Genomic DNA, 25,456 nt, shown 5'->3' with positions numbered 1-25,456 from the left:
AACCTCCTCTCCTAACACTCTGGGTTCTCATTTATAAACATGGCGTACGCACAAAACGGGGCTGAAAATGTGCGTACGCCACTTCCCACGCAAAGGTTGTGATTTATAAAAAACAAACTTGACGGAAGAATGTGCGGACCTCCACGCAAACTCCGACCCATGCGTACGCACATTTTGGAGACAATGGGTATTGGCGACGCAGATGGTGAGGTGGTGAACTGAAGTCAGACTGCAGAAAGTACATGTGGGAATAACGATTACTCGTAATATGTTCAAGTATTGATGCCTCGCGCACATTTTTTCACTCCATATCATCCACGTTACCATGAAGATTAAATCCAGCAGTGTTATTTGCACTCGTACTGAGTTAGAATTATTTCATTAACACCTTGTAAATTCAACTCGAATTTTTGATAAAAATTTGTTCTTAATGTTTAATCGGCGCTGTCTCACCATCACATTGATCGCTACGGAGCGCAGGAGGAGGAGATGACCCGACTCTATGGAATACAGGCTAGCATCAAATACCCTAGCATTAGATAACTGCAGAACACAGTGTATATAACTAAATATATGTCTTTAAAACTGTGCATATATCATTAAATGTCAAAGTCTGAAAATACAGCTGTTAGCTATCGCACAATCATTACCCTTAATGTCCTCGTTATCAAAAACCTAGCAAAGGGATTACATTTTCAATTTGCATGATGAAGTAGCTGAATTCAAAGTGAATAAAAACCCTGCACAGTTTGAATGGCCTTAAAAAATCAATCAAATCAATTATTTTTGGTATAATGGTAAAGCAGCCAGTAGAGAGACAAAGGGAATGGAAAGGCCAAAAGAGCATGATATGTTTAAAAAAAGAAAGGTTAATATTCCTGATCAGCCTGGCTTAAGTTAGTTAGCTAGTTTGTGTACTAGCCAGATTCTAAAAGACACGGGGGTTAAACCACATGAGAATTGGCCCAGTCCAACCATGGAAAGCAGCGATGAGGTAACGTGTAGTAGTTCCATGTGGTTCTGTTGGCAACTCACCATGAAAATGAATCATACCTGTCACTTGAGGCTTTTATCCAAGTGCTTGCATGCAAAGAATTTTGACACACACTTTTAGCACAAGTGGTCGCTGTGGGAATTGAACTCCTAACCTTCTCAATATTCATGTTTTTCTCTTCCCGTTTAGCAGCAGCAGAGCAGAAGAAAAGCTGTGAAATCTGAGTAGAGTATTATTACTATCACGGCCAACATTACAGAAATGATCATGAAATTAAAAATGGCGCAATGGCTGAAAATACAGCCGTTAAGCTCTCGCGCAATCGTTACCCTTCATGTCCTCGTTATCAGTCCGAACTTTACTGTTTGTGACAAAACCTGCATGAAGAAAAGTGCGTTTGCCTATTACACTTTCTTTCATCTTCAAATTGTATCTCGGGGTGGGGGATACCACTAGTTGATGCTGTGTTGGCAAGGTGTTAACAATCACAAATTGTTGTAAACATATAAATACTGCGGTGACCCCTGTGCGTAATGCTGCATGATGGCACTGCTGGCCCTGCAGGAGGACTACGGCAATGGAAGAAACGGGAGAAAAAGAGACTTTAGGGACCATGATGATGACTAATATCGTCTATCGTTACACACGTCGACTAATATGTTTATTTAGATTCCCTAAAGCTGAGCTCTTGGATCTATGTACTGAATTGGGTCCAGTAGAGAGGGCAACGCGCTGGAACCGCGCCATCCCGGTCCAAATACAGGTACTCGCCACTCTGGGGGAAACCAGAGGGAAATGTCCAGAGGGAAATGTCAGACAGCCAAGTGTTTTTTTAAATAAATGTTATGTATAATCTTCAGCTTTATCACAAAGGCTTGTTTGGATATAATATAGTTCTTTTAAATCTTATTATATATGTCTGGTATATCGAAGCTGTCCCTGAGTGCCGTAATGCCTGCTGTTTTGGACGTATTATTAATACATGTAGTTATAGATCAGGTTTACCTACACTGTGCAAGAACAGGCCAAGGTTATAATTCAATTTGCAGCAATTCCTGAACGTCTGAGAAGTTTTTAGCTTTTTCTCCGCCAGTCATCATGATTCGGTGTAACAACTGCCAGTGTCATTAACATACTGATCAGCATTCATGAGGTGCTTTTCATTGACTATTTATGGTTAAAAATGGGCGTATACAGGGCGGGATAAGAGGCTGATTCACGTACGCACACTTGGGGGTAATGTGTGATTTATAAAGGGAACATTGCTTACAGGTTTTATAAACCTGACTTTTTTTTGGCGTACGCCATTTTAGGCTTTTGGGCGTACGTACACTTATAGTAAGGATCCTACGCACAGTTTTATAAATGAGACCCCTGGTCATCTCAGTATTCACATCCTCCTCCAACCCTAAAACATTACGTTCCCATGCAACTAAACTGTATTCTCAATTATGTTTAGAGGGACACTTATTTTCTAGAATGCAGTTTAGTAGGGGAAGTAATTTTTAGGAAACAGGGCTGCCTCCTTAACCTCACTGCTGCTTTGACACCATCAACCTCACCATTCTTCTCTCCTGCCTGGAAACCTCAAATCTCAATATCAACTACATGGGGTACAACCCACTCATGGTTTCAGCCATATGTCCACCTCTGGTACTGCACCTCTGTCCTATGGTGTACCCCAGGGTTCAGCACTTGGTACTCTCCTGTTCACCCTTTCTCATGCTGCCACCATTCTAAGTGGCCCTTGAAGAAATAAGTTTTCAATTACTGTCACTGTGCAGGAAGATGGCGCTGTTGTGTGTGTTTCGCCAATTACCCCTGCCTCTGCTGAGATTGTTGTTGATTTTTCTGTTCCTACTACTTGTCACTCAAAATGTGTCACCGCTGCTGGTGTATGACCGCCTGACCCTTTTAAGTATCTGCAATTCTGTGGAGAAAGTGCCGATCTACGGCTCTGGCGGACAGTGAAATACGCCGCCGACCTTTCCTGGCGTCCATTCCGGCTTATCTACGGCGTCAGCCCTGCCTGCTGCTCCGCAACAATCGCCACAGCGGTGGTCTGGCCACTCTCTTCAAGGATGAGTATAGATGCAGATTATTACCTGCATTCTGTTATACTAGTTTTGAACTTCAATTGTTGGATGATCTGGATTCTCCTGTGTTGTGTGCAGTTATTTATCGCCCACCAAAACTCAACAAGGATTTTATGCGCAAGTTTTCTGAGTTCTTAGCTGATCCAAAATGTTCAAAATACCTTGGTTTGTGGGGACTTCAATATTCATGTGTGTTGCCCCTCAAACCTATTTGCTAATGATTTTAAAACCCTTTTGAACTCTTTTGGCCTTAATCAATGCATGGAAAGGCCAATACATCATCTTGGCCATACCTTGGATCTCATCATCTCCTATAGGCTTTCAGTTTCACTCGGAGAAATAACAGAAACCGGTATCTCAGATCACTTATATTACATATGTAGCTCTTTTTAGATCCAAACTCAAAACCTATTTGTTTAGAATGGCTTTTAATACGTAGTAGTGGTGTGACAATTTCCCTCTCCTCCTGTTTCTATGTAACCTTTTCTGATTTTACTGTTTTCTACATTTCTTTTTATTGTATGTGGTTTATTCTTGGTTCCTGATGTAAAGCACATTGGATACCTGCTGGTTGCTGTAAAATGCTATATAGATAAATGTTGATTGATTGATTGTTAAATATTACCTATATTCAAGGTCTCCACTTCGACTGCTATGCAGATGATGTCCAGCTCTACATATCCACTTAATCCATTGCCACTACGACTCACTCCACCCTGACCGACTGCCTCACTAAATCAGGGATGCAAGCCAACTTTCTAAAACTGAACACTGACAAATCTGATATGATCATCACTGGTCACAAAGGTCTCACCAAAACTATGCACACCATCTCCCTCACCATTAACAGCTCCATTAAGTCTCCCACCCCTCACATCTGCAACTGATACATGCCTTTAATACATCAAGAGTCCACTTATACAGTAGTATTCTTCATAGTACATCCTCCATCGTTGATATGACAATATTCATGTTTTGGAGACAGTAGAAACTAAGAATTACAAGAATCAAAGTTACAGATACAATCTCTGGTTAAAAACAAGTCAAAACAGCGAGGCTTTTACAGCTGTTGGATTGGTCAGCTGATTTGAATTTCAAGTAGGTAAAGAAGCCTCTCCACACCACTAGACATATGGGCCAGGGCTGCCTTCAAGTTAAAATATGAAAGAAGCACTGGCCCAAATGGAAATATTGTGATTACGAATTCATAGCATATAAGCGAACCATGAACTATCCTAGCTGAGGTTCAGAAATGTAGAGGGCTGGACAGCACTGAAACTGTGCCAACAACTGCAGTAAAACTGATGATACTGCTCATATACAGTATATTATGTTGGTGCTGTGTCTGTGCATTTTCTGACCAAAAACACTTGGATTCTTGACAGGTTGTAATTATATCTTCCAAAGACAGATGCAGATTTTCAGAAGGGAAGCACTTCAAGGCTAAGAGTGGAGAAAAAGTCTGAAACGTCCTGTCCGTCACACATATTCACAGCTGGCCGCTCTCTCCAGGAAGTGTAGTAATAATAATAAGTTAAGAGTGTCAACAGTTCTCTCACATACTGTATGGTAACAAGAATTAGTAGTTAAGGGTGTTTAAATTGTCTTGGAGGCCACGAGACAGTATTAGATCCTATGCAAACAAACAGGGACACATGCCATCAAATGCCCAATGCTGGAACAGGATGGGTGGTGGGAGCTAAAAGTGGACAGATTAATGTGCATCGCAGCAGGAGGCTGTCTGCTGTAGTGCGATTGTTGAATTTGGAGTAGCGATGTGATTAGATTAGAGCTGCCCAGAGGACTGGACTGCAAGATGGAGAACTCATCAGGCAAAGGTTAATTTAATACCACAGGGCATGATTAGTTTCAAGTTTAAACACTCATGCACACACTATTTTCCCGTGAGTGAACATTTTCAGAGGCCACTGAGTGGCTTAGCAGTTACAGAGACCATCCTTCAAATGGAAGCCCCAGCAGGTCAGCAAGAAGCCCTCCTGCTGAGTTATCCCAGAGCAAGACACTGGAGTCCTCCCAGCTCCAGGGCTGCTGTTTTGTAGCTGATCCTGACCTCTGACCTCCCTGTGGAGGGAGCGGGGAATAAACATTTACATTATTATTGGTGGGCTGAGTTGATGACATAAAATATGACGGCATTTGGGTAGAAGAGAATATTTTACATTAAAAGTGTTTTGTATTATAAGCTTTGACTCCTTCCAGGTCAGGGTGAGGGAGTCAGTGCCGATGGTAGGTAAACCAAATTGCAATTGTGTCTTTTCCATGTTAAAATCTATTTTACAGGATGCTGTATCAGAGGTGAATATAGAGTAGTACTGCTCAAAAGTGGACAGGCTGAACAATAACATGGAAAGAGAAAAAGTATTGAACCCACAGTGTAGTTATTGTAGATGATGCACTTATCCATGCCAGGCTCTTTCCAAAATCCGTACCATGTTGTCACTATGTCCTTAAAAGAAATAAAGCTGCAGGTTGTACTCAATAGGAGACGAGGAGAGGTAAACGCTGTTTAAAATGATAATTTAATCATTGTTCAAACATTTTATTTAACAGAGCCCAGGAGGTGAAGTGTAGGAAATTTGATTAATCAACCTAAGATTAGTGTCACATACACTTGCATTACTTGTTTCCTCAAATGAGTCATGCACGCATATCAACTTGCTAAGAAAGGTGTATTAATGCAGTGAAACGTTCTAACACTGGAAACATATTTATAATGGCTCTCAACACCCACACAGGTGTTTTCATTTAATCTGGCTGATTAGACCTCTTCCCAGGACTATGTGGTTGTGTATAAACTGATTGATTGACATCTTCCTGAGCCTCCTGTTAGCTTTGTTGCACCTGTTAGGGCCAACATATTCTCACTCCCAGCTCGTCAAAAAGCGATGTTTGGTCAGGTGCCTTTGGCGTTTGTTAGTGACGCAAAAAGTCTCCTTTAGTGTTTAGCCCTTTGTCGTCATATTTAGAAGTGCTTGGTTGGGACTCTTGGCATCACTTTTTGACACTCTGGGTCGGGACGTACGTTTAACTGACATGCGGCACAAGAGCGGGACACTTAGGTTTAGGAAAAGATGGTGGGTGGGGTTACAAAATGTATATTTTAGTGACACGCGGGACAAGAGCGGGACACGAACACCAGTCTCCTGGGTGAAAGTCCTGTGTTGCTTGACCCATCCACCTTATGCAGATTTTCTGTGTGTTATACTACTATTGCCACTCGTAATACTACGTCACCTTACAGCGCCGTGGTCGAACTGTTGCTCTGCCCGGTGTCAATACACGATGCGAGTCTCCTACACGATGTGAGTTGCGCATGTGCAGAACGGCCGCCATCTTTGACAGCCCAACAGTGAAGCTACAACCCAAACTGTTCGTTCTAAACGTCCACTATAAACTTTCAACCTGACTTCCTGGTTGAACTTTGACCTACTGTACTTGCCGCAGTTATGCACACAAATGTCTTCTAAGATTTTATAAATTGTTCAACCATTATACAGTCTCTTTGCTTTAAAAAATATGCTGAGAGGAATGAAAAAGGATTAGAATCATAAGTCTGACACATGAATTATGCTCACATGAAGCACCTACATGTAAAACCCCAAAGTAGTCCCCATGCATCTGTCCATTGAAAAAAGGCAGTATCATTCACTGCCAAACTGAACAAGCTGTTGCTCTGCAGAAATTTTGGAAGGACATAGATAAAATAGATCATTGATAAATCAGTATTTAGCTAACTGTTTTAAGGTAACGTGTATCTGTTACTGATACATTTTAAAAGCAATGTTCCCAAGCACTACACTCTGCGTGTGCTTAAGAGAGAGTTTGATACCACGAGGGTTTCCATGGTGATCTGGCAGGTCGTTCTAATGATGTTTGATGCCCCGCAGACAATCAGGCTTTTCCCAATAGAGCCCACTGTAATTGGTCCCAATAGGGGAGAAAATTAATTCAATTTAACTTTATTATTAGTATTCATAATTTTTTGGGAAAGTTGAGAAGAAATTTGTCAGAGAACCCTCAATGAGTCATAAATCATAAGAGAGCAAATTAGATACTGACAGTGTGAGGAGTGCAGATGGAGTCAAGTCTTTTTCTGAAATGAATTAACACTAGAAACCTGTAAACTTGAGACGCTATAATTAATACTGTCATGCAGTGTCTTACAATATTATGTACAATTATGCGTATTTACTCAACTTCACTTTCAATTTACATTGACTGCAGTTTCTTTTTTTTTATCTCCCCTCCTCCAGAAATGATGAGGGGTTAGTGGATTCATGTTTAGTCTGAAGCTGGTGAATTTACCTGACTTCGCTTTCTTTAATGTGTCCGGCTAGTTCTTCGACAAACTTTTCTCCTTTCATCCAGTAGATAATAGGCCTTCTGTTTTCTCCACTGTAGCCGAAAAACGCCTTGCATTCCAGACTGAGAGGCATACCTGCAACACAAAAACAAAACACTGTTTTTATACAGACAACAGCATACTGAGGGAACAGCAACATTATTCCTACTGTACTGTTCCTGAAACAGCCACTGCAGTCCAGGCTGAGGGTAATAAACGCAATGAAAACTGCCATGCATACTGCAATATTTTGAGCAAAAGAAGAGAATGTTAATCAGAAAATCTGGAGCAATAAAATTAGGTTCTTGTAACTGCTAAGTCTTGAAGGTGATAGTAGGAAGCCTGCTGCTCCCCTTAGGAATCAGTACAGAGAGCTACTGTATAGTAGGTGTGCAGCAGGGTGCCTGCTTGGAGCCTCTTGAATTGTGGTAATAACAAGTGGTAGCCTCCAGACCTGAAAAGTGAAGCCAATAGTGAATAAAACCTGCAGTCTTTCTAATGGCCAGCAGCGGGCAACTCCACCGGTTGCAAAAAGAGGTTAGATGGTATAGAAGCTTATAGAATGACCCCTACGTCTTACTCTTACTTTATCTGCACATAGTGTAGCAACCATGGTATGGTTAAGGTCAGGGAGATATCACTGTAAATTAAATGGCGTACATTAATGGCAGGTCTGTGACAGGGCACCCAAGTCTGGTCTCATGCATGAAAGTCAAATAGATGCTAAACAAAAGAGGCTACAAATGGGCTATTTTAAAGGATATGTATTGGAAGGGCTAAATGTAACAGGTTATGTGATTAAATTCTTATAAAATATTAATGATGGAATAAAATAATTGACAATACTAGAACCACACACACACACGCGCACACACACACACACACACACACACACACACACAGTATCCACACATGCTCTCACATACCCTCCTGTAAGACCTTGAAAACCACCACTCTGTGATCACAGCTATCAATGGTGATGATGGAGTATTAATGAGCATTCTAATGAGCACTACCTCGTTAGGCAGTCAATTAGCAGATAATTATGATAGACCTCAGTGTTATTATAATGATAGCTCTATCAGCACAGTCTAGAGTGTGTTTATCTGTGTCTTTGTTGTCAGACAAGCACTTGAACTGACTGTTAACACTAAACATATTTACATTTTAGACATCCAATGTGGTATGTTATCTGATACTTGAATGCAGAGTGAGTCAGAAATGCACAGGCTTCTGTGCAAGGTTTGTTTTTATCAGTTGAATAAACATGAGGTTTTATCAGTTGGTGATGGCAAAATACAACTGTGTTTATATGGAAATGCCATATGATTGCTTTGTGTTTGGTTCCATTGCTTTACTTATTCTGATTGATGAAAAAAAATGGGAAGACAGAAGGCATTGACATTAGTCTGTCTCTCAAAATTTGAATTTCTAACAAGCCAAGAGAGGAAGTGCACTGCAAAGCTTCGTACATCTTGTACATGTGTGTTGGTGGGCGCTCATGGTGTGTTTGCTTGCCTTAGTGCTGAGGCAGGCAGCATACTGTACTACCCACACCCAAAACAAAATCTGAATTAGAGTGAAATTAGTTTAGCTTGGTTGCGTGTTTGTGTCCCTGTGTGTGTAGTGTACTGTGTGTAGGTGTGTGTACGTGTGCTCCACAGTAATTGATTAGCACCCTGAGGGTGTGTTTGTGTTCTCAGCATGTTATGGTGATTAAAACCATCAACTTTGTTTGCACTTGTGTGGCATAAGGGGGTGTGTAGGTTGTACTTGGAGTGTGAGCGTGTGTGTGTGTGTGTGTGTGTGTGTGTGTGTGTGTGTGTGTGTGTGTGTGTGTGTGTGTGTCAGTCAGTCTCCCTCCATGACAAGCCCTGAAATCCAGTCTCATACAGCCGAGCTGAGTCATCATTTCTTTTAGTGGCTAAAGCAGCAGGGTGTTAAGTACTCAAAAAAGAAAAAAAAGGTTGGTGCTGTGTTGTTGTCATTGGTATCAAAGAATGATTTTGTACAAATGACTGACGGGAGCTTTTTCAAGTTGATGCGTCATCATCTCACACTGATGCAGAGTGTGACCACTCTCACTGCCCAATCACAAGCGATTATGTAAACAAAAGTCACAACTCTTGGATCAAAACCAGTCTGATTCCAGTCTTTGTAACTTTAGTTCAGCCTGACAGACTTGTCTGTGCTCTTTAAAGCGGCTGTACTTGAAATACTGAAGAAAAACAAAACGGCGGGCTGGGATTAGAGATGTTCCGATACCGATACCAGTATCGGTATCGGCTCCGATACTGCCAAAAAACGCTGGTATCGGTATCGGGAAGTACTGGAGTTCATGCACCGATCCGATACCACGTAATAAAGCCCTTAAAGAAAATCTAAGTTAAGTAGTTTATTTATGTTATTTTTCCATTATAACTGACTGTCAAACTGCAGAATAAAAGAAAGTTCTGGGGCGTTCATGTTTCGCAAAGAGTTTAACCTGAGCCAGACCAACAACAAAGATAGAAATCATATCACATCCATACAGGGATAGTAGTATACAGTTGTTAAAACATGATAAAATATATGACACACTGGTATCGGATCGGTACTCGGTATCGGCCGATACGCAAGTTCAGGTATCAGAATCGGTATCGGGAAGCAAAAAATGGTATCGGGCCATCTCTAGCTGGGATTGCCTCCACACTGCTCTCACACCAATGCATTCTCATGAATGGGCTTGTATGATGTCGTACAAAAATGTATGAACACCAATTCGTATGATATCCTACGAAATTAGGCGACTGCCAGCCGGTCACGTGCTTCTTACCGATAAATTTAGTCGATAAAAGGTTACTGGGAGCGGGCTACAGAGCACTGTGAGCTGCCGATACGTTTTAGAGGGCATTGCTAGTTGAGCTGAGCTGACAAAATGTTAGGTTACACTTTACTTGAAGGTATCTACATAAGAGTGACATGACACTCATGAACGTGTCATAAACATTATAAAGAAGTCATAAACGTTCATGACATAACGCTTCTTTTAGTAAGTGTTATTCGTTTTTTTGTCATGACAAGTTAGGGTTAGGATTCATGTGTCATGACTATGTCATGTGTTCATAACACTGTCATGTCACTCTTATGTAGATACCTTCAAGTAAAGTGTTACCAAATGTTACTGTGAGCCGGGGAACAGGGCACCACGAGGTGACGGGCCGTCATGTGGCGATGACAATTAAGTTTAGGCACCAAAACAACAGGTTAGGATTAGAAAAAGGTTGTGGTTCGGATTACAACGCTCCCGGCCCACAAACATGTGCTACCTGGGTGAAAGTCTTGTGTTTTCCCCAGAACGCAAACTCTGCTCCCCAGCTTGAGAGCCCTGTGTTTTATGACCCACGATGGGAAAGTGGCGTAATTCTCAGCTTACTACACTATATTTTACACAGCAAATAGTTGTTTGCCGCTATAATAATGTTCTGAATGTCAAATGCAGCCCCTTTAATCTCTGACATTCATAACACGTAGATGCACATAAAGCAGCAGCTGGATTTGAGGATCAGTCTAGACTGTGGTTTGCCCTTGGTTCATTTTGTAATGCAGCAAGCCAAGCAAGAGGAACTGCTGGTTATCAAACATCGACATCTGTTTCCTTCTGCCAGTAAAGCCCTGTGTTTTGAGGTCGTTTAAAAATCTCACTGCCCTTTTTGAGGTTCCCACCAGCCAAATTTAACCAATTGAAAATGAAACAAATCCTCCACAGTAACAGTCAACATGATTGGTGTGACCGTGCTTCCATATTAAGCAATCCACCTCTTTTGCTTGATTTTCCGTCTATTTCCCTTTCCCAAAGGGAAGGCCATGTAGAAATGCACGTATGAGGCTTCATTTGAAACCTAAATTCTTCAAGTTTATGAAAATGTGCTTGATTAGCATGTGATTAAAACACAACATACACTACAGAAGTTAAAACATGGTTCAACATAGTTATTTTGGTCCTGTCTGAAAAAAAGAAAAAAGAAAATGTAATTTTTGAAAAGAAATAACTAAAACATACTTTGTGCCACACTATGCAGAACACAACACATACCTTCTAGACCTAGTCAACAAGACCTCTATACAGTTTCAGAACTCTAGTCCTAACCTAATGGGTGCTAAGGAGTTTTCAGTATTTGGTATTACAGGTGTCACTAGTGTGCCAAAACCTGTGTTGTTAACAGGTTTGAACATCGTTGATTTAGGTTACTCTTCCTCACCACCAGATTATTAGAAACAAACAAAAAACGGAGTACAAGATACAAGTGTCATACCCTCAAAGCGTGACAACCAAACACCAACGCTGGTCTCTGACAGATATATGAACGGGTGTTAAAGCTGCACTAATATCTTATATTCTTTATATTAACAATGCATTTAATTACAGTGTAATGTGAAAGGTGTCGCTGAGAGTGACAAGCTCCGAGAATTACCAGCCGACTTTAATGTTTCAGTCTCACAGCTCTCATTAACTTCATTTCCTGCCGCAGTGGCAGCTTTTTTTCTTTTTTAGCTCAGATGAACCTATTGTACACGAGCTGCTCTGAACCAAACAGCAGACAGACAGGTTAACCCTTGTGTTGTCCTCCCGGGTCAAAACTGAAAATCAACACTTTTTTCGATGCTTTTTCAACATTTTCGACAAGTTTTTATTTTACGTTTTTGTCGCTTTTTAAAACATTGTTAGTGCCTTGTTTGACGCTTTTTTTTCAAAGCTGTATTCTGCTGTTTTCTAGGCTTTCAATGCCTTTAGTCGCTTTTTTCAGTGTTTTTGGCGCTTTTGTCACTTTTAAGTCATTTTTGTCAACATTCTTTGAGGGTTTTTTAAACATTTCAATTGCGAAGAGCGCTGGGTTGAACCATCCATGTTTTTTTGGGGGAATTTTGTTGAAAGAAACCCACATTTCTGATATAGAAAACTTTGAAAAGGGGTCAGACTTGACTAGGGTTAAGAAACTAGCTGATGAACATAGTGGAGCATTTAGCAGCTGAAGAGCCGGATATATCCCAGAGGATTTCAAAATAGGGCTCAAAGGAGAGTGAATATTAGACTGACATTTATCCGGTGTCATATTTGCTGAAACTGACCCTATGTTCCAGTAGAACTAAATGAAGCAGGTCATTTAAAAAAAATATCCAGGGGGTGTCTAACTGCATGTCAATCACTGCTCATGCACACGCATTCATTCTCCCTTGTGGGGGTTGGGGCTTAGGAGACCGTTTTGGGCTTTAGCTGAAAGGGGGGAGGGACTGAGAAGTTGTTGATGTTCACATTTTTTGGCTAAGTCCTGGATCTTCCCAATCCTTCCTACGGCACCTTTAAAATATAATGAATTTTGTGTAAAGGTATGAATTTTACTGAAAGCAAATCTGAACATAACCTGTGATCAGAGGTGGAAAGTAACGAAATACATTTACTCACGTTACTGTATTGAGTAGTTTTGTTGTGTATTTTGTATTTTTCAAAGTAGTTTGTAAAATCGGTAATTTAAAAACGTACTTGATTATGTTTTGAGTGAAGTATTTCGCTACAAATCCCATACGGTTTTGTCGGGATTAAGCTACAAGCAGAAGGAAACGCCGCTAGCTGCTAGGCTAATGTGCAATGGTAAACACTGCAGCGTTAACGTTAATGTGTCCACGTCCACCTCAGCTCAATGGACTGTCCATCCTCATGTGCAAAGCTGGAGTGACGAGCAACTTACGTTTTTTTTTTTCCCTCTCTCCATAAACTCTTGAATGTAGGATAGAAGACAGTCGATGAGGATAGCTACACAATGATTATTGCTTTCATTATATTTGTTGAATTTCCCCTTGGGGATCAATAAAGTATATATCTATCTCTCTATCTATCCATATCACACAATATCTGTTCTCCTGTAACTTCCCCGAGCAAAAAGTAAAAAATTAAATAAATAAAAACTATGCGGTGAACGTGAGGGTTCGGTATGTGGTGGTGGATCACTCTTTATGAGAATAAACAGCAGGATGGAGACGGATGACTTTCTCAAGCGGTACTTTACTGAACACCACTCACAACAACACTACTTCCTTGTTTGTTTGGTAAGTATTTGTGCATTGGTACTTCAAACGAAGTTTTCATGACTAATACCAAATACGTGGCATTGCTAATTTTTTGTCTAGCACTAGCAACCCGTAGGACAACATATGAAGGACACCCGCCCCGTTTTACAGTTTTTTTTTTATGTAACTAAGTAACTTTTACTTAAAGTACATTTTAAATGAACTACTTATTACTTTCACTTGAGTAATTTTTCAGATAGGTAATTTCACTTGTACTTGAGTAATATTTCATAAAGGTATTGGTACTTTTACTTGAGTACAATATTTTTGTACCTTTTCCACCTCTGCCTGTGATGGTTTACAGCAGTTCTTGTGATGGCAAGACCCCAAATTCCTGGAGAAAGTGATCGGCGCTGGCAGTGATGTTTCATGAACAGTGAGAGGAAGGGACAGACGAAGGTGGCAACATTCAGAGACAGCTTGACTTCTTTGCTTCTTCCTATTGTAGCTACTTTTCACATCATTAGTCTGGTTCAGTTGTTCACCTGTTGGGTTCCCATGTTCTCTCCTTGCTTTTCACTTCTTCTAATCACTAAAATAGATTATCTGTCTCTTCCGTGTCTTCTCTTTGTCTCCTTAGCTCTTCTCCCCTCTGTGTCAGAATTATCTTCTCTTCCCTAATATTCCCTCTCTATGCCTCTTCAGTCTTTCCCCACTTCTCTCCCTTGCACCTTTCCGTTCTCTTTTTATTTCATTATCTCTCCTACCCTCTCTGTCTGTATACAAACCTTTCACCAATACAGACACACCTCTGTCTCTGTGAGATGTTGTAAACAGTATGTGTTTGAAGGGAACAAGTCCGGTCCTGTCCACCTCGAAATGACACATTGGGAAGTGTCACAAAGGGGATACCAGAAACAGTAAGGAGTACAGTGAAATACATTATTATTAAACACTATCCGTATGCGAAGAAAGAACAGTCAGGTGAAGGAAGAGAGAAGTAGACTTTAATGAGGGAAATTAGTCTCTCTCTCACACACACACACACACACACACACACACACACACACACACACACACACACCAGTTGACTTATGACAAAAAAGGGCCGCAGTTAATAGAATTTGACCGATATATTTTTTTATAATTCTGTCATCTGTGATTCAGCCCCTTTATTAAACCTTGGCCTACTTATTACCAAAGATTAACGTTAAATAAAGGTTATCGAATTGTCCCTTTTCCCTGGAAACCCAGTGGTGTCAGGGGAGCAGCGTGCTCCTGTATAGACTAGGGATGGATTAAAAAAAAGAAGAAAAAAAAGAAAAAAAAATCACATACAGATGAGATATATTTATTTCATTTATCAGTGAATGAGTACTGTTAGCGTGGAGTCTAATCTTACCAAACATACTGCAGTGTATGCTAACATACACAGACAAGCTTGTAGCACCAATGCTAGGGGACACATGGGATTTAAGTGTTTATACGTTCTCATAACAGGCAGGCAGCTGACTTATAGAAAGTTGACTGGTGTGGGATGATCGCTCTGCCTCTGCGTCCACCTTCTGTGTGCTGCTCTTTTCATGCCCATCTGTTGTTGCAGCAAAGACACTAGCCACTTTGACAGCTAGCTGCAGCCAGATCAGGCTTGCGTAAGCACATTGTTTAACTCTGGCAACATCATGCTCCAGTGAAACGGACCTAACTAATGCACGGATCTCTTCCACTTAAATCTCACAAACATTCTGCAAGAACTGCACACGGCGGAAAAACACAAGTCCAGACAGCTCCTCTAGAGCCAGAGTGTGCTCAGGCTTTAATTTAGGGACACCAATTATCAAATTTGGCTTAAAACTCCTGTCACATACCAGTGGTTCTCAACCTAGAGGCCAGGATCTTCAGGGGCTCACTAGATACGTTTGGGAGGTGGCTAGGAGACAGGTGACAGAAAGAACATAATTGCTACTAGACAATTATTCTTACTTGTTTATTAGATAGGGATGATGCATAATGCATGTAGCTGATAGCTATTATTATGTCTAGGTCCAAGGTAGGTGCTGTAGGTGATTGAGCACACTTGAATGCAGTATAATTGTGTATATATAAGCGCTGTCAAGCAATTACATTTTCTCAATCGCGATTAATCGTTGAATTTCTATAGTTAATCGCGATTAATCGCATGTTTTATCACATGATTAAAATTCTGTTATTTTGCATTTCAGAACAGTTTTTAAGTACATATTAACAATGGAAAGCAATTCTTACCAGTGTATCTTGATTGGGAATGAAATGAATGCAAAGAAAAGTGACTTTATGAACTTGATTTTAAGATTTGTATTTGTTTATTATATATTTAATCTAGTCACACATTTGAATTTAACAATAACTTTGAATGCACCACGACGCTTTTCATTGAACGCACTGTCTGTGTTTTTCCGAAAACAGCAGCTGAAGATTGTTACATGCCGGTGTCGGAATCCTCTTCAGTGAAATACAGTCACACTTTACACCGTTTAGCGTTAGCTGTCAGCATTGCAACCGTGAATCCAGCTAGTAGCTAGCGGTAGGCTAACGTTAGCTGCTGTCGAGTATAGTGTTAACTAGAGTCACATGCAGCGATGTTTCTGTTTCCTCTAACGTCTGTTTCAGAACATCAGAGAGGCGGCATGCGATTAATACGATTAAAAAAAATTAATGCATTATGCTCGACCCTTAATCGCGTTGCGATTAACGCGTTAATGCTGAAAGCCCATATATATATATACATATATATATATAAATTGGGAATGATCATATCAATTATATCATTATATCAATTATACCGTTCCATGTACATGGAACGATATAATTGATATAATGATATAATTGATGTAATCATTCCCAAAATTGGTTGAGAGAGTTTCTAGGGATTATGATGCTGTTCTTATCGAGACCTCCACACCAGGTAATCCTACCAGTAGTCAGAGGTGGTCAGTATAATCAGAAAAAGAGTAAGAGTCGACAACAACACCTCAAGCAGCATCACACTGAGCACAGGGCCCCCCCCCCCCCAAGGCTGTGTGCTCAGTCCCCTGCTCTTCACCCTGCTGACACACGACTGCACACCAACCTACAGCACAAATCACATGGTGAAGTTTGCGGACGACACAACTCTGGTGGGTCTCATCACCAATAACGATGAGACCAACTACGGGAAGGAGGTCGACGTTCTGACCACATGGTGCAGAGACAACAACCTCCTGCTGAATGTCAGCAAGACCAAGGAGGTTGTTCTTGTCTTCCGGAGAGGTCACATCCAACACCCACCACTGACCATCAATGGTGCTGCTGTGGAGAGGGTGAGCAGCAACAAATTCCTGGGGGTGCACATCAGTGAGGACCTCTCTTGGACCATCAACACTGCATCACTGGTGAAGAAAGCACAGCGGCGCCTCTACTTCCTCCGCAAACTTAAGCGAGCAAGAGCCCCCTCACCCATCATGGGCATCATTGAGAGCATTGTCACCAGCTGCATCACTGTGTGGGGTGGGAACTGCACTGACTACAACAGAAAAGCCCTGCAGCGCATAGTGAACACAGCTGGAAAGATCATTGGGGCCCCACTCCCCTCCCTGCAAGACATATACAACACCCGCCTCACCCGAAAATCGACCATGATTGTGAGCAACGACAGCCACCCCGCACACAGTCTTCTCAGCCTCCTGCCCTCTGGGAGGAGATATAGAAGCCTCAAGGGCCGTTCACATTGTACGCTGCGCTATGAAAACCATTATTGTCAATGGCTTGCGCGCGCAAGAACTGGTCTGCCGAAAAAAATGTGTTTTATGAACATTAAAGCATGTAAACATGTTCTAGTAGAAACCCCAAATACAAGTATGAACCTGAAAATGAGCAGAAGGTGGGACCTTTAAATGCACCTTGAGAGTCATAGTTATTTTTTTACAATTTTTTAATTGTACACATATGGACTGAACATTGTTGAAGGCCAGAATCAGTTCTCAGTGTATCCTGACCAATGGAACAGTGTACCACAGAAGGTGTGTGGCTGAATAAAAGCAGTATAGATGTAGAGCTACCTAATCTATATTCCAGTAAATCCTTACAACACACACACACACACACACACACAAAGTGTGTATCTCATATCTAATACGTCTCCGTGCATCTGTTCATTTAAAAGCACACACACTTAGTAAGTTTACATGCACACCAATATTCCACTATTATTCTGAATATGACAATATTACAATATTTTGCACGGCTACATGTAAACGGGAATATCAGTGGAATATTCACTTTAATTAGCCGTGTAAACAGCTTAGTCGGAATATCATCTTTTTTGGAATAAGGGCAAAAACTGGAGTATTATTATATTAGACTTTTAGGTGGTTTGAACACTGTGTCTGTGTGTGTGTGTGTGTGTGTGTGTGTGTGTGTGTGTGTGTGTGTGTGTGTGTGTGTGTGTGTGTGTTTGTACCAGGTATGGGGTGTATGGGGGTTGTCTTGGTAACAGCTGAGTTTTGGGTCTTGGGCTCCAAGGGAGCGCAGCTGCACATGGCAACACAGATGGTGCCATACACACATGCATGCACACACATGCATGCACACAGACACAGACAGACAGACACACACACACACACACACACAGACACACACACACACACACACACACACACACACACACACGCACACACACACACACGCACACGCACGCACACGCACACACACACACACACACACACACACGTGTGTGTGGGCAGCTCAGCTGTAACCTGGGAGGCTGTTTCGCGCTTTCATTTTGTCAATATACAGACATCCTGCCTCTTCCTTCCTTGTTAATTTTAAATGTTTTTAGGGAAGCTGTGTACATGGCAGTAACGCTGCTCCAAAATCACATCCTTTGTGCCAACTACAGTTTTCAGGATTTCAATTTTTTTAATGATTTGTTTTCTATCTTTGTTGAAAGTGGTCATGATTTGTGATGTGTCACATTTCCCTGTAAATCACTTTGCCAGTCATACTGTGTCTAGTCATTTTCATCAGTTAGGAAATTGTGAGTTTCTGTTGGTGCACACCTCAAATGCAAAATGCATCACTACCTGTGTATCAGAGATACAACTAAACACTGACTCCTGACACTGCAACTTAGTCTGAAATGAATCGTTCAACAATTTAGCATATTTTTCTTTCTTGCTGAGAGTTATATGAGAAGATCAATACCACTCCTGTCTGTATTTAATATAGTGCTACAGTGGAGCCAGGAGTCAATTTGTTTAGTATGTGTAAAGCGAAGTCAGTGATTTCTTTCTAAACACAGTATACCTGTTAGATAATACTTGTTGAAAACGTGAAAAGAATGTAAACTGTGTAGTACTGAATTGTGTTGTTGTTGTTGCTGTTAAACAGTTTTTCACCATTTTTGTGTGCAGGATTTTTTTGGCCAGTCTGAAATCATGAATGGTGGATAGGTCAAACAACCACGACTTTCACCCAGGAGACCGGGGATCGTGTTCCGCGTGTCACGTTTCCTGAACCCAACCGTCCCGTTCTTCCTTTCCTAAACCCAACCGTCCCGTTCTTCCTTTCCTAAACCCAATCGTCCCATTCTTCCTTTCCTAAACCCAACCGTCCCATTCTTCTTTTCCTAAACCCAACCGTCCGTTCTTCCTTTCCTAAACCCAACCGTCTTGTTCTTCCCGCGTGTCATGGAAACTTACCTTTTCATAAGCCCATCTACGACCTTTTCCTCAACCTAACTGCGTCAAAAGTGACGCCAATAGTCCCGACCAAGCGCGTTTAGATAAAGCACGTTTAGATCTGACGCTAAAGCAGACTTTTAGCATCAATAACAACGCTAAAGGTTTTTTGCTGCTTTTTTTTTTTATCTGCGATGAACGTTGCATGGGTCCCAGACAACGTACATGCTTGCATCCCAGTTATTTTGGGGCAATTTGGTTGTAAGAAACCCATGTTTCTGATAGAATTTTTTTTTGAAAATGGGTCAAATTTCACCTGAGGAAAACAAACCAGAGCACGTTTTTCTCCCATCTCAATGCTGTGTGGACTAACCAGACCCTCCTCCGCAGCGCTGTGGAGGAAGGTCTGGCAATGCGAGACTACTATTGTGCACTAGTGTGTGCTACTATTTTATTACAATCATGTGTTAGCGAACTACACAGCTGCAACAAGAGTCTGTCGATGCACAAAGTCTGTTTTTCGAAGGCTCAGAGCCTTAGGCGGAAACGCCCCCAGTGTCTCAGAGCAGAGAATATTGCTTATTTTTTCATAATTTTGAAACCTTATTTTATATACTTGCCGACTGACTCAATCCAGATTTGGCTCTGTGGTTGATAAAACATTTTCCTGTGGTCTGACAGGCTTAGAACACATGTTTATATTTGCGTTTCCAGGACTTTAACAGGGAGACATATACAAATGAAAACTTTAAAATGACAGTTTTACTGCTGCACCCATAGTTGGCTTTGAACTTTGGAGTGAGCCAGGCTAGCTGTTTGTCCCCTGCTTCCATTCGTTATGCTAAGCTAAGCTAATCAACTCTCGCTCCTCATAATCATTGAAAATGGCATAAAAACATTACAAACACTTAAAAAAGTAAACGTTACAACGTAAATTATGTCTTCAATGATTATTGAGAACAATATGATTTGGCTACATTTATTAGGATTTTCAGTGGTGATTTACAGCCCAGAACAAGGCAAACAGGTGCATTTATGTGCATGGACACGTATTTTCCCTTAAAGTGCTCATATTATGCTCATTTTCAGGTTCATAATTGTATTTAGAGGTTGTATCAGAATAGGTTTACATGGTTTAATTTTCAAAAAAACACCATATTTTTTGTTGTACTGCACATTGCTGCAGCTCCTCTTTTCACCCTGTGTGTTGAGCTCTCTGTTTTAGCTACAGAGTGAGACATCTCACTTCTGTTCCATCTTTGTTGGGAGTCGCACATGTGCAGTACCTAGGTAAGGACTACTAGCCAGTCAGAAGCAGAGTATGAGGGTGTGCCACGCTAGCAGCTAGGCGAGCATTATAACGTGTGTTACAAAGTGACCACGTTTGTCTCTGAAGTAAAGGCTGGACTACAATAGAGCTGTTTGGAGCAGTTTGTGAAGAGTGTTTTCTGTTGGAGATGGTAAGTCCCTTTGGGGTGGACTTTGGGCTTTTTCACTTTGGAAGCTTATTACATGCACAAAAAAGATATATAACACAACAAAGGAAAGGGAAAATGCCAAAAAGCATAATATGGGCACTTCAAAGTCTGTTTTTGATGGTGTGTATTTAGTCACAGTGTTTGTGAGTGGACAGATGTTTTCACTTTCACTTTTTAAAACTCATGTTACAGAAATTTTGCAATTATCTAGCAACACATTGCTGCTGCATTTGGGAGTCATTGATCTTTCAAAAGACCCTCAATATTTACACGTTGAATGGGAATAAAAAATGACAGCTAGAAACCTCAGATGAGGATTCTTCTTTCCAACACAGTTTAGAATAGATGCCTTGCATACATAGTTAACATTATGAAATATCATCAGCAAACTGTGTGACACAAAGAGCAACCCAGTATGCTTTAAATCCACCAGCCAGAAGGGATAGCAACCACAAACCACTGACAAGCACACATCAGTAACCTTTTCACGGTATCTTTTCACAGGTCAGGTCCGGTGAGATTTGAGCCACTTAATTCCCTTTAACACACTGAAATATTCATGCATGTGCACATTTAAAAAAAGTGTATTTAAGTCCACTTGAAAGAAATAATTCACAGGGACATAAATATTATAGATGCAGTTAAATACATATAGCAAATCATGGGCCATTGGCATCTTCATAATATTAACCCTCCTCGTGTCCTTGGGTCAAATCTGACCCGCTTTCAAAGTTTCTATATAATAAATATGGGTTTCTTTCAGTACAATTGCCCAAAAAAATAACATGGGTAGTTCCATTCAAGAAAACAGTCCGTGATACTTTCCTCTGATCTTAACTATTAGTCAACATAATTAATACTTTCTGGGGGTTTTAACTCAAAATTTAGGCATCATTTAATGTGAATCAGGTTTATGACTATGAAGCATAGCCCTCCTTTCTCTCTCACACACACACACACACACACACACACACACACACACACACACACACACACACAGCTGTCCAATACAAACACAATCTGATTCGCTTCAAATTATCATTGCAAATGAAAACTTTGACAGGAAAAATCATGGCTAAATTTGAAAAGCTGATCCGAAAAAGTTTCATCAGAAGTTCCTCATTGATGAAAAACCATATTTAACATGTTTACAGTGATATTCAAATCCTCAGAGAGCACTGTGCAGATCTTCAATATAATTTGATATTACAATCACACTGGAGAGACTGAGTATTATTTAATATAATGTCAGATGGAGAATCACTTCGGGAAATGCTAAGGCTCAATTTCCTGCCGAACAGGAAATAACGCTGCCACAAAGTTGGAAAGAGACATATTTGATTATTCTGAATAAACTGAATATTTTCTCTCTCTTCCATTGTTCTTGCCTCTCCTTGTTTCAACCTCTCCATATCTAACTTTATCTCTCTCCTTAGCCTTCACTCCCCCCTCCTCTTCTTGATTCATCGCCACAGACACACACTCTTACACACACACACACACACACACACACACACACACACACACACACACACACACGTACGCTTATATTACCTGAGGTAATATAATTCCCAGAGAATTAATAACTCTCCCAGGAAAGTAATAAAAGGAAATCTAGCCTACCTCTTTGTCCATATTTGGCCATTTCCTGACAGCTCTAATTAACCAAGTCCTTTATGCTTCTATAGCTGACATTTGATTGGGTGGGGGGCTGGCCTCGTTAAGAACAGTTTAAATTAACAGATGAAATTAAATGGGAGATTACTGCAGATATGCTTGACAAGGTTAATTAAATGACCAGTCATGAGGGGCTTGTTTTAAATCCGACGTCACTGACAGATTCAGAACTGATATAGTTTGCCACGCCGGAGTTTCTGTCTGCTCTAAGTTTTCCAAAGTAGCTTTGAGTGGCTCTTTAACAAATGTAAATCATTAGCATGTTCATTTTAACATGTTAACTTGATTACCATCAACATATATATGTACTAGCTCTGATGCTACATCTATACTGCTACGTTTTCATTTTCGTGTTTCAGCGTTTTGAGACAAAAACGATCTCCGTCTACACAATAGTTTACACAAGAGAAAAAAACCTCGCGTGCTCGCGGGACAATACTGGCGTCTCTTCTACAGAAAGTCGCCAGATTTGTCACTAGTCGCTTTTTTGAAAAAAAAAAAACTAAAAAGTCGCTAAATCTAGCGATGAAGTCGCTAAGTTGGCATCACTGCATACATTAAAGTCTGCTGGCTGGAAAAGTAAGATGCTAAAATGTTCCGTAGAGCTCAAAATTGGGTGCCAATTCTTAAAGGGATAGTAGGATATTTTGAAGTAGGGTTGTATGAGGTACCTTTCCATAGCCAGTGTATTACACAGTAGACACGGAGGCTAAGCAGTGTACTGCTGTGGTAAAAAAAAATCAATATCAGTTTAATTGTACGCTATAGGTAGAATATTTTCACCACTTTACCTTGTCGCCAAACACTTCTTTCTAACGAGGAACTGTATCCGTTGTCAGAGCCGCAGCTTGTCAACAGGTGAGCCAGGCAACTGCTTGGGGCCCTAGGCCGTTAGGGGGTCCCCGAGGGCTGACAAACTTTACTCCACAGCAATGTCTCAAAATGTGGCAACCACAGTGAATGCAACCCACCTCCCCGTTAAACAAACAAATTACTTTTTGCAATGACATCTGAAGGGGCCCCATGTCATTTCGGTCGAAGCATGATACCATTTTTTTTCAATTCAAAGGAAAATGAAGAGGAGTTATCCTCTTATTGAAAAAAAGAAAAAACTAAGGATGAGAAGAAAAAGAAAGCAAGACAGTGGTAAGTAGAGCAGATAATGAAGATTAAGTCGTGTAACAGTAAGTGTCTGAATGCTGTCATTTAACCTTAACTATGGGGGAGACATTTAAATAACTTTAGCTAGCTAGCATCAACGTTAGACTAATGGCGTTGGGCCCCCTAGGAATTCTTGCCTAGCGTCACAACAGACCCTAGAATCGCCACTGTCACGTTGTATACATCTATGCTCTTTTTAAAGCCACCAGACTCCTTTGAAGGAAACAGTCATTTTAACTCTCAGAACACGGTAAATGCGACGTTGGTGTTTTCAAAGGGTTAGTAACGAACAAACAAACTAACCAATCAAGGCAGTGGTAGAACAGCAACTCCCGTGTTCAGCGAGATAAAATGACACAGGAGTCTGATGGCTTTGAAGAAGAGTGTCGTAAAGGGCCGTGTGACGGCATGCTAAAGTAGTCAAAAACATTCTCAATATACCATACACTTGAACAGATATATATTTTTTAGATGTCTAAAATGTTTTTTGGTGCAACCCCTGTCTTTAGCAGTACATTGCTCAGCTTCTGTGTCGTGACTCCCGTGTGCAAACTGGGGGCGTGCCGACCGCCATATACTTTGGGTAATATGCTGACTATGAATAAGTATTAAAAAAAATCAAAAGAATTATCCTATTGATGTGGGCAGAAATCCTACGCAGCCTGCAAAGAGTGTGCCATTATCCTTAGGGGTTTCTATTATTGTGTTCCCCTTTTGTATTTAAATGTCTGAAATATTAGACACCCTTAATGCAGTCCAATACAATATGACCACACAGTACAGCCATAAGAATAGCCATGCAGTTAAATCTCTTCTCTTACAGTTTCAACAAAAACCTATGCACCCTGCAAAGAAAACATCTACTGCAGATCTCTTGCATTGCTTTGCATTAGATTGTACAGGTGTGTAATGAAGGGATAACTCACTAATTGGAGTCAAAGTTTCTAGATCACGGCATTTTGAGAGTATGGGCTGCTTGCTGCACAAACAATCCATCTGTGTGTCTAAGCAGAGGCCCTTGCAGAGGTACCTGCTGTCCAACCCAGGAAAAAAAATCACCAGCCACCACTGGAAATTAGCGAAAAAAAGATAAATCAAAATGATAATAGGAATGAGCAGATGGTTGTGGCCATTGAGGTTAGTTGACTGTGAGCTGAATAAAGAAACAAGAATCAAAAGGAGAAGTAAAATAAAGGATACAGGAAAGAAAAAAAAAGCGAGCCCACAGGACGTTAGAAGTGCTAATAGTTTTTTGTCTCAGTTGGTGTGTGTTGGGGGGGAGGGGGGTTTCCATGACAGAACTGGGTGGCAAGTGATGGCTGACTGACAGCTGTTACCCAAGGGTCCAGAAAAATCCAAGAGTCTTCTATTTCTCCACCTTGGGGCCAATAGTTAAAGTAGACCAGAAGAAGGACTGCAAATTAAATTTGGTCCCCGAATTGTTGGAGTCTGTGGTTTGAGCAGCTGGAGGCAAACAAGTGACTGGACAATTTACATTTAGTATGTGGTTTTAGGCTGTTCATATTACTGTAGCATTCCCAGCTGGACAGCTGCAGGTTGACAGGAGAGAACTACTAAGTTTTCTTGGTTGGTTTCATGTTATTTATGTACCAAAAATATCATAAACCATATTGTAGCAAACATAAAATATCTATATTTATAGTATGTTTAAGATGCCATGTCATTCATACATTTGTGTTAGAAAAATTATGTTTTTTCTTCAGTTTCTTTGTTAAACCATCACCAGTTTGCATCGTTTTAGTATTTCTGGTTAAGTATTTCTGTCCTTCATGTGTTAATCATGAAAGCTGAGTGACCTTGCAAAGAGCTCATGTATCCTGAGGGCAGAGCGTATAATGTGGAGGAGATGCCAGGCATGACCAAAGATAAAAAGAAAAGCTACTGACTGCATGAACCGAATAACTAACTTGACTCCCAACTCCTTT

At 40.8% G+C, this 25,456-nt stretch overlaps 1 protein-coding gene across 1 annotated transcript in view; it reads right to left on the bottom strand.

Annotated features, from left to right (window-relative positions):
• LOC144524676 (X-linked interleukin-1 receptor accessory protein-like 2) overlaps positions 1–25,456 on the bottom strand; it is a 449,564-nt gene that overhangs the window by 44,834 nt on the left and 379,274 nt on the right. The window contains 1 exon segment of the mRNA XM_078261101.1: positions 7,417–7,549. Within this exon segment, the coding sequence (XP_078117227.1) occupies positions 7,417–7,549 (133 nt within the window).

Source organism: Sander vitreus, chromosome 10 (assembly GCF_031162955.1).
Source record: "Sander vitreus isolate 19-12246 chromosome 10, sanVit1, whole genome shotgun sequence".
Taxonomy (NCBI): Eukaryota; Metazoa; Chordata; class Actinopteri; order Perciformes; family Percidae; genus Sander; species Sander vitreus.
The sequence above is the reverse complement of the archived record's forward strand: the minus strand, read 5'-3'. Positions and strand labels throughout refer to the sequence as shown.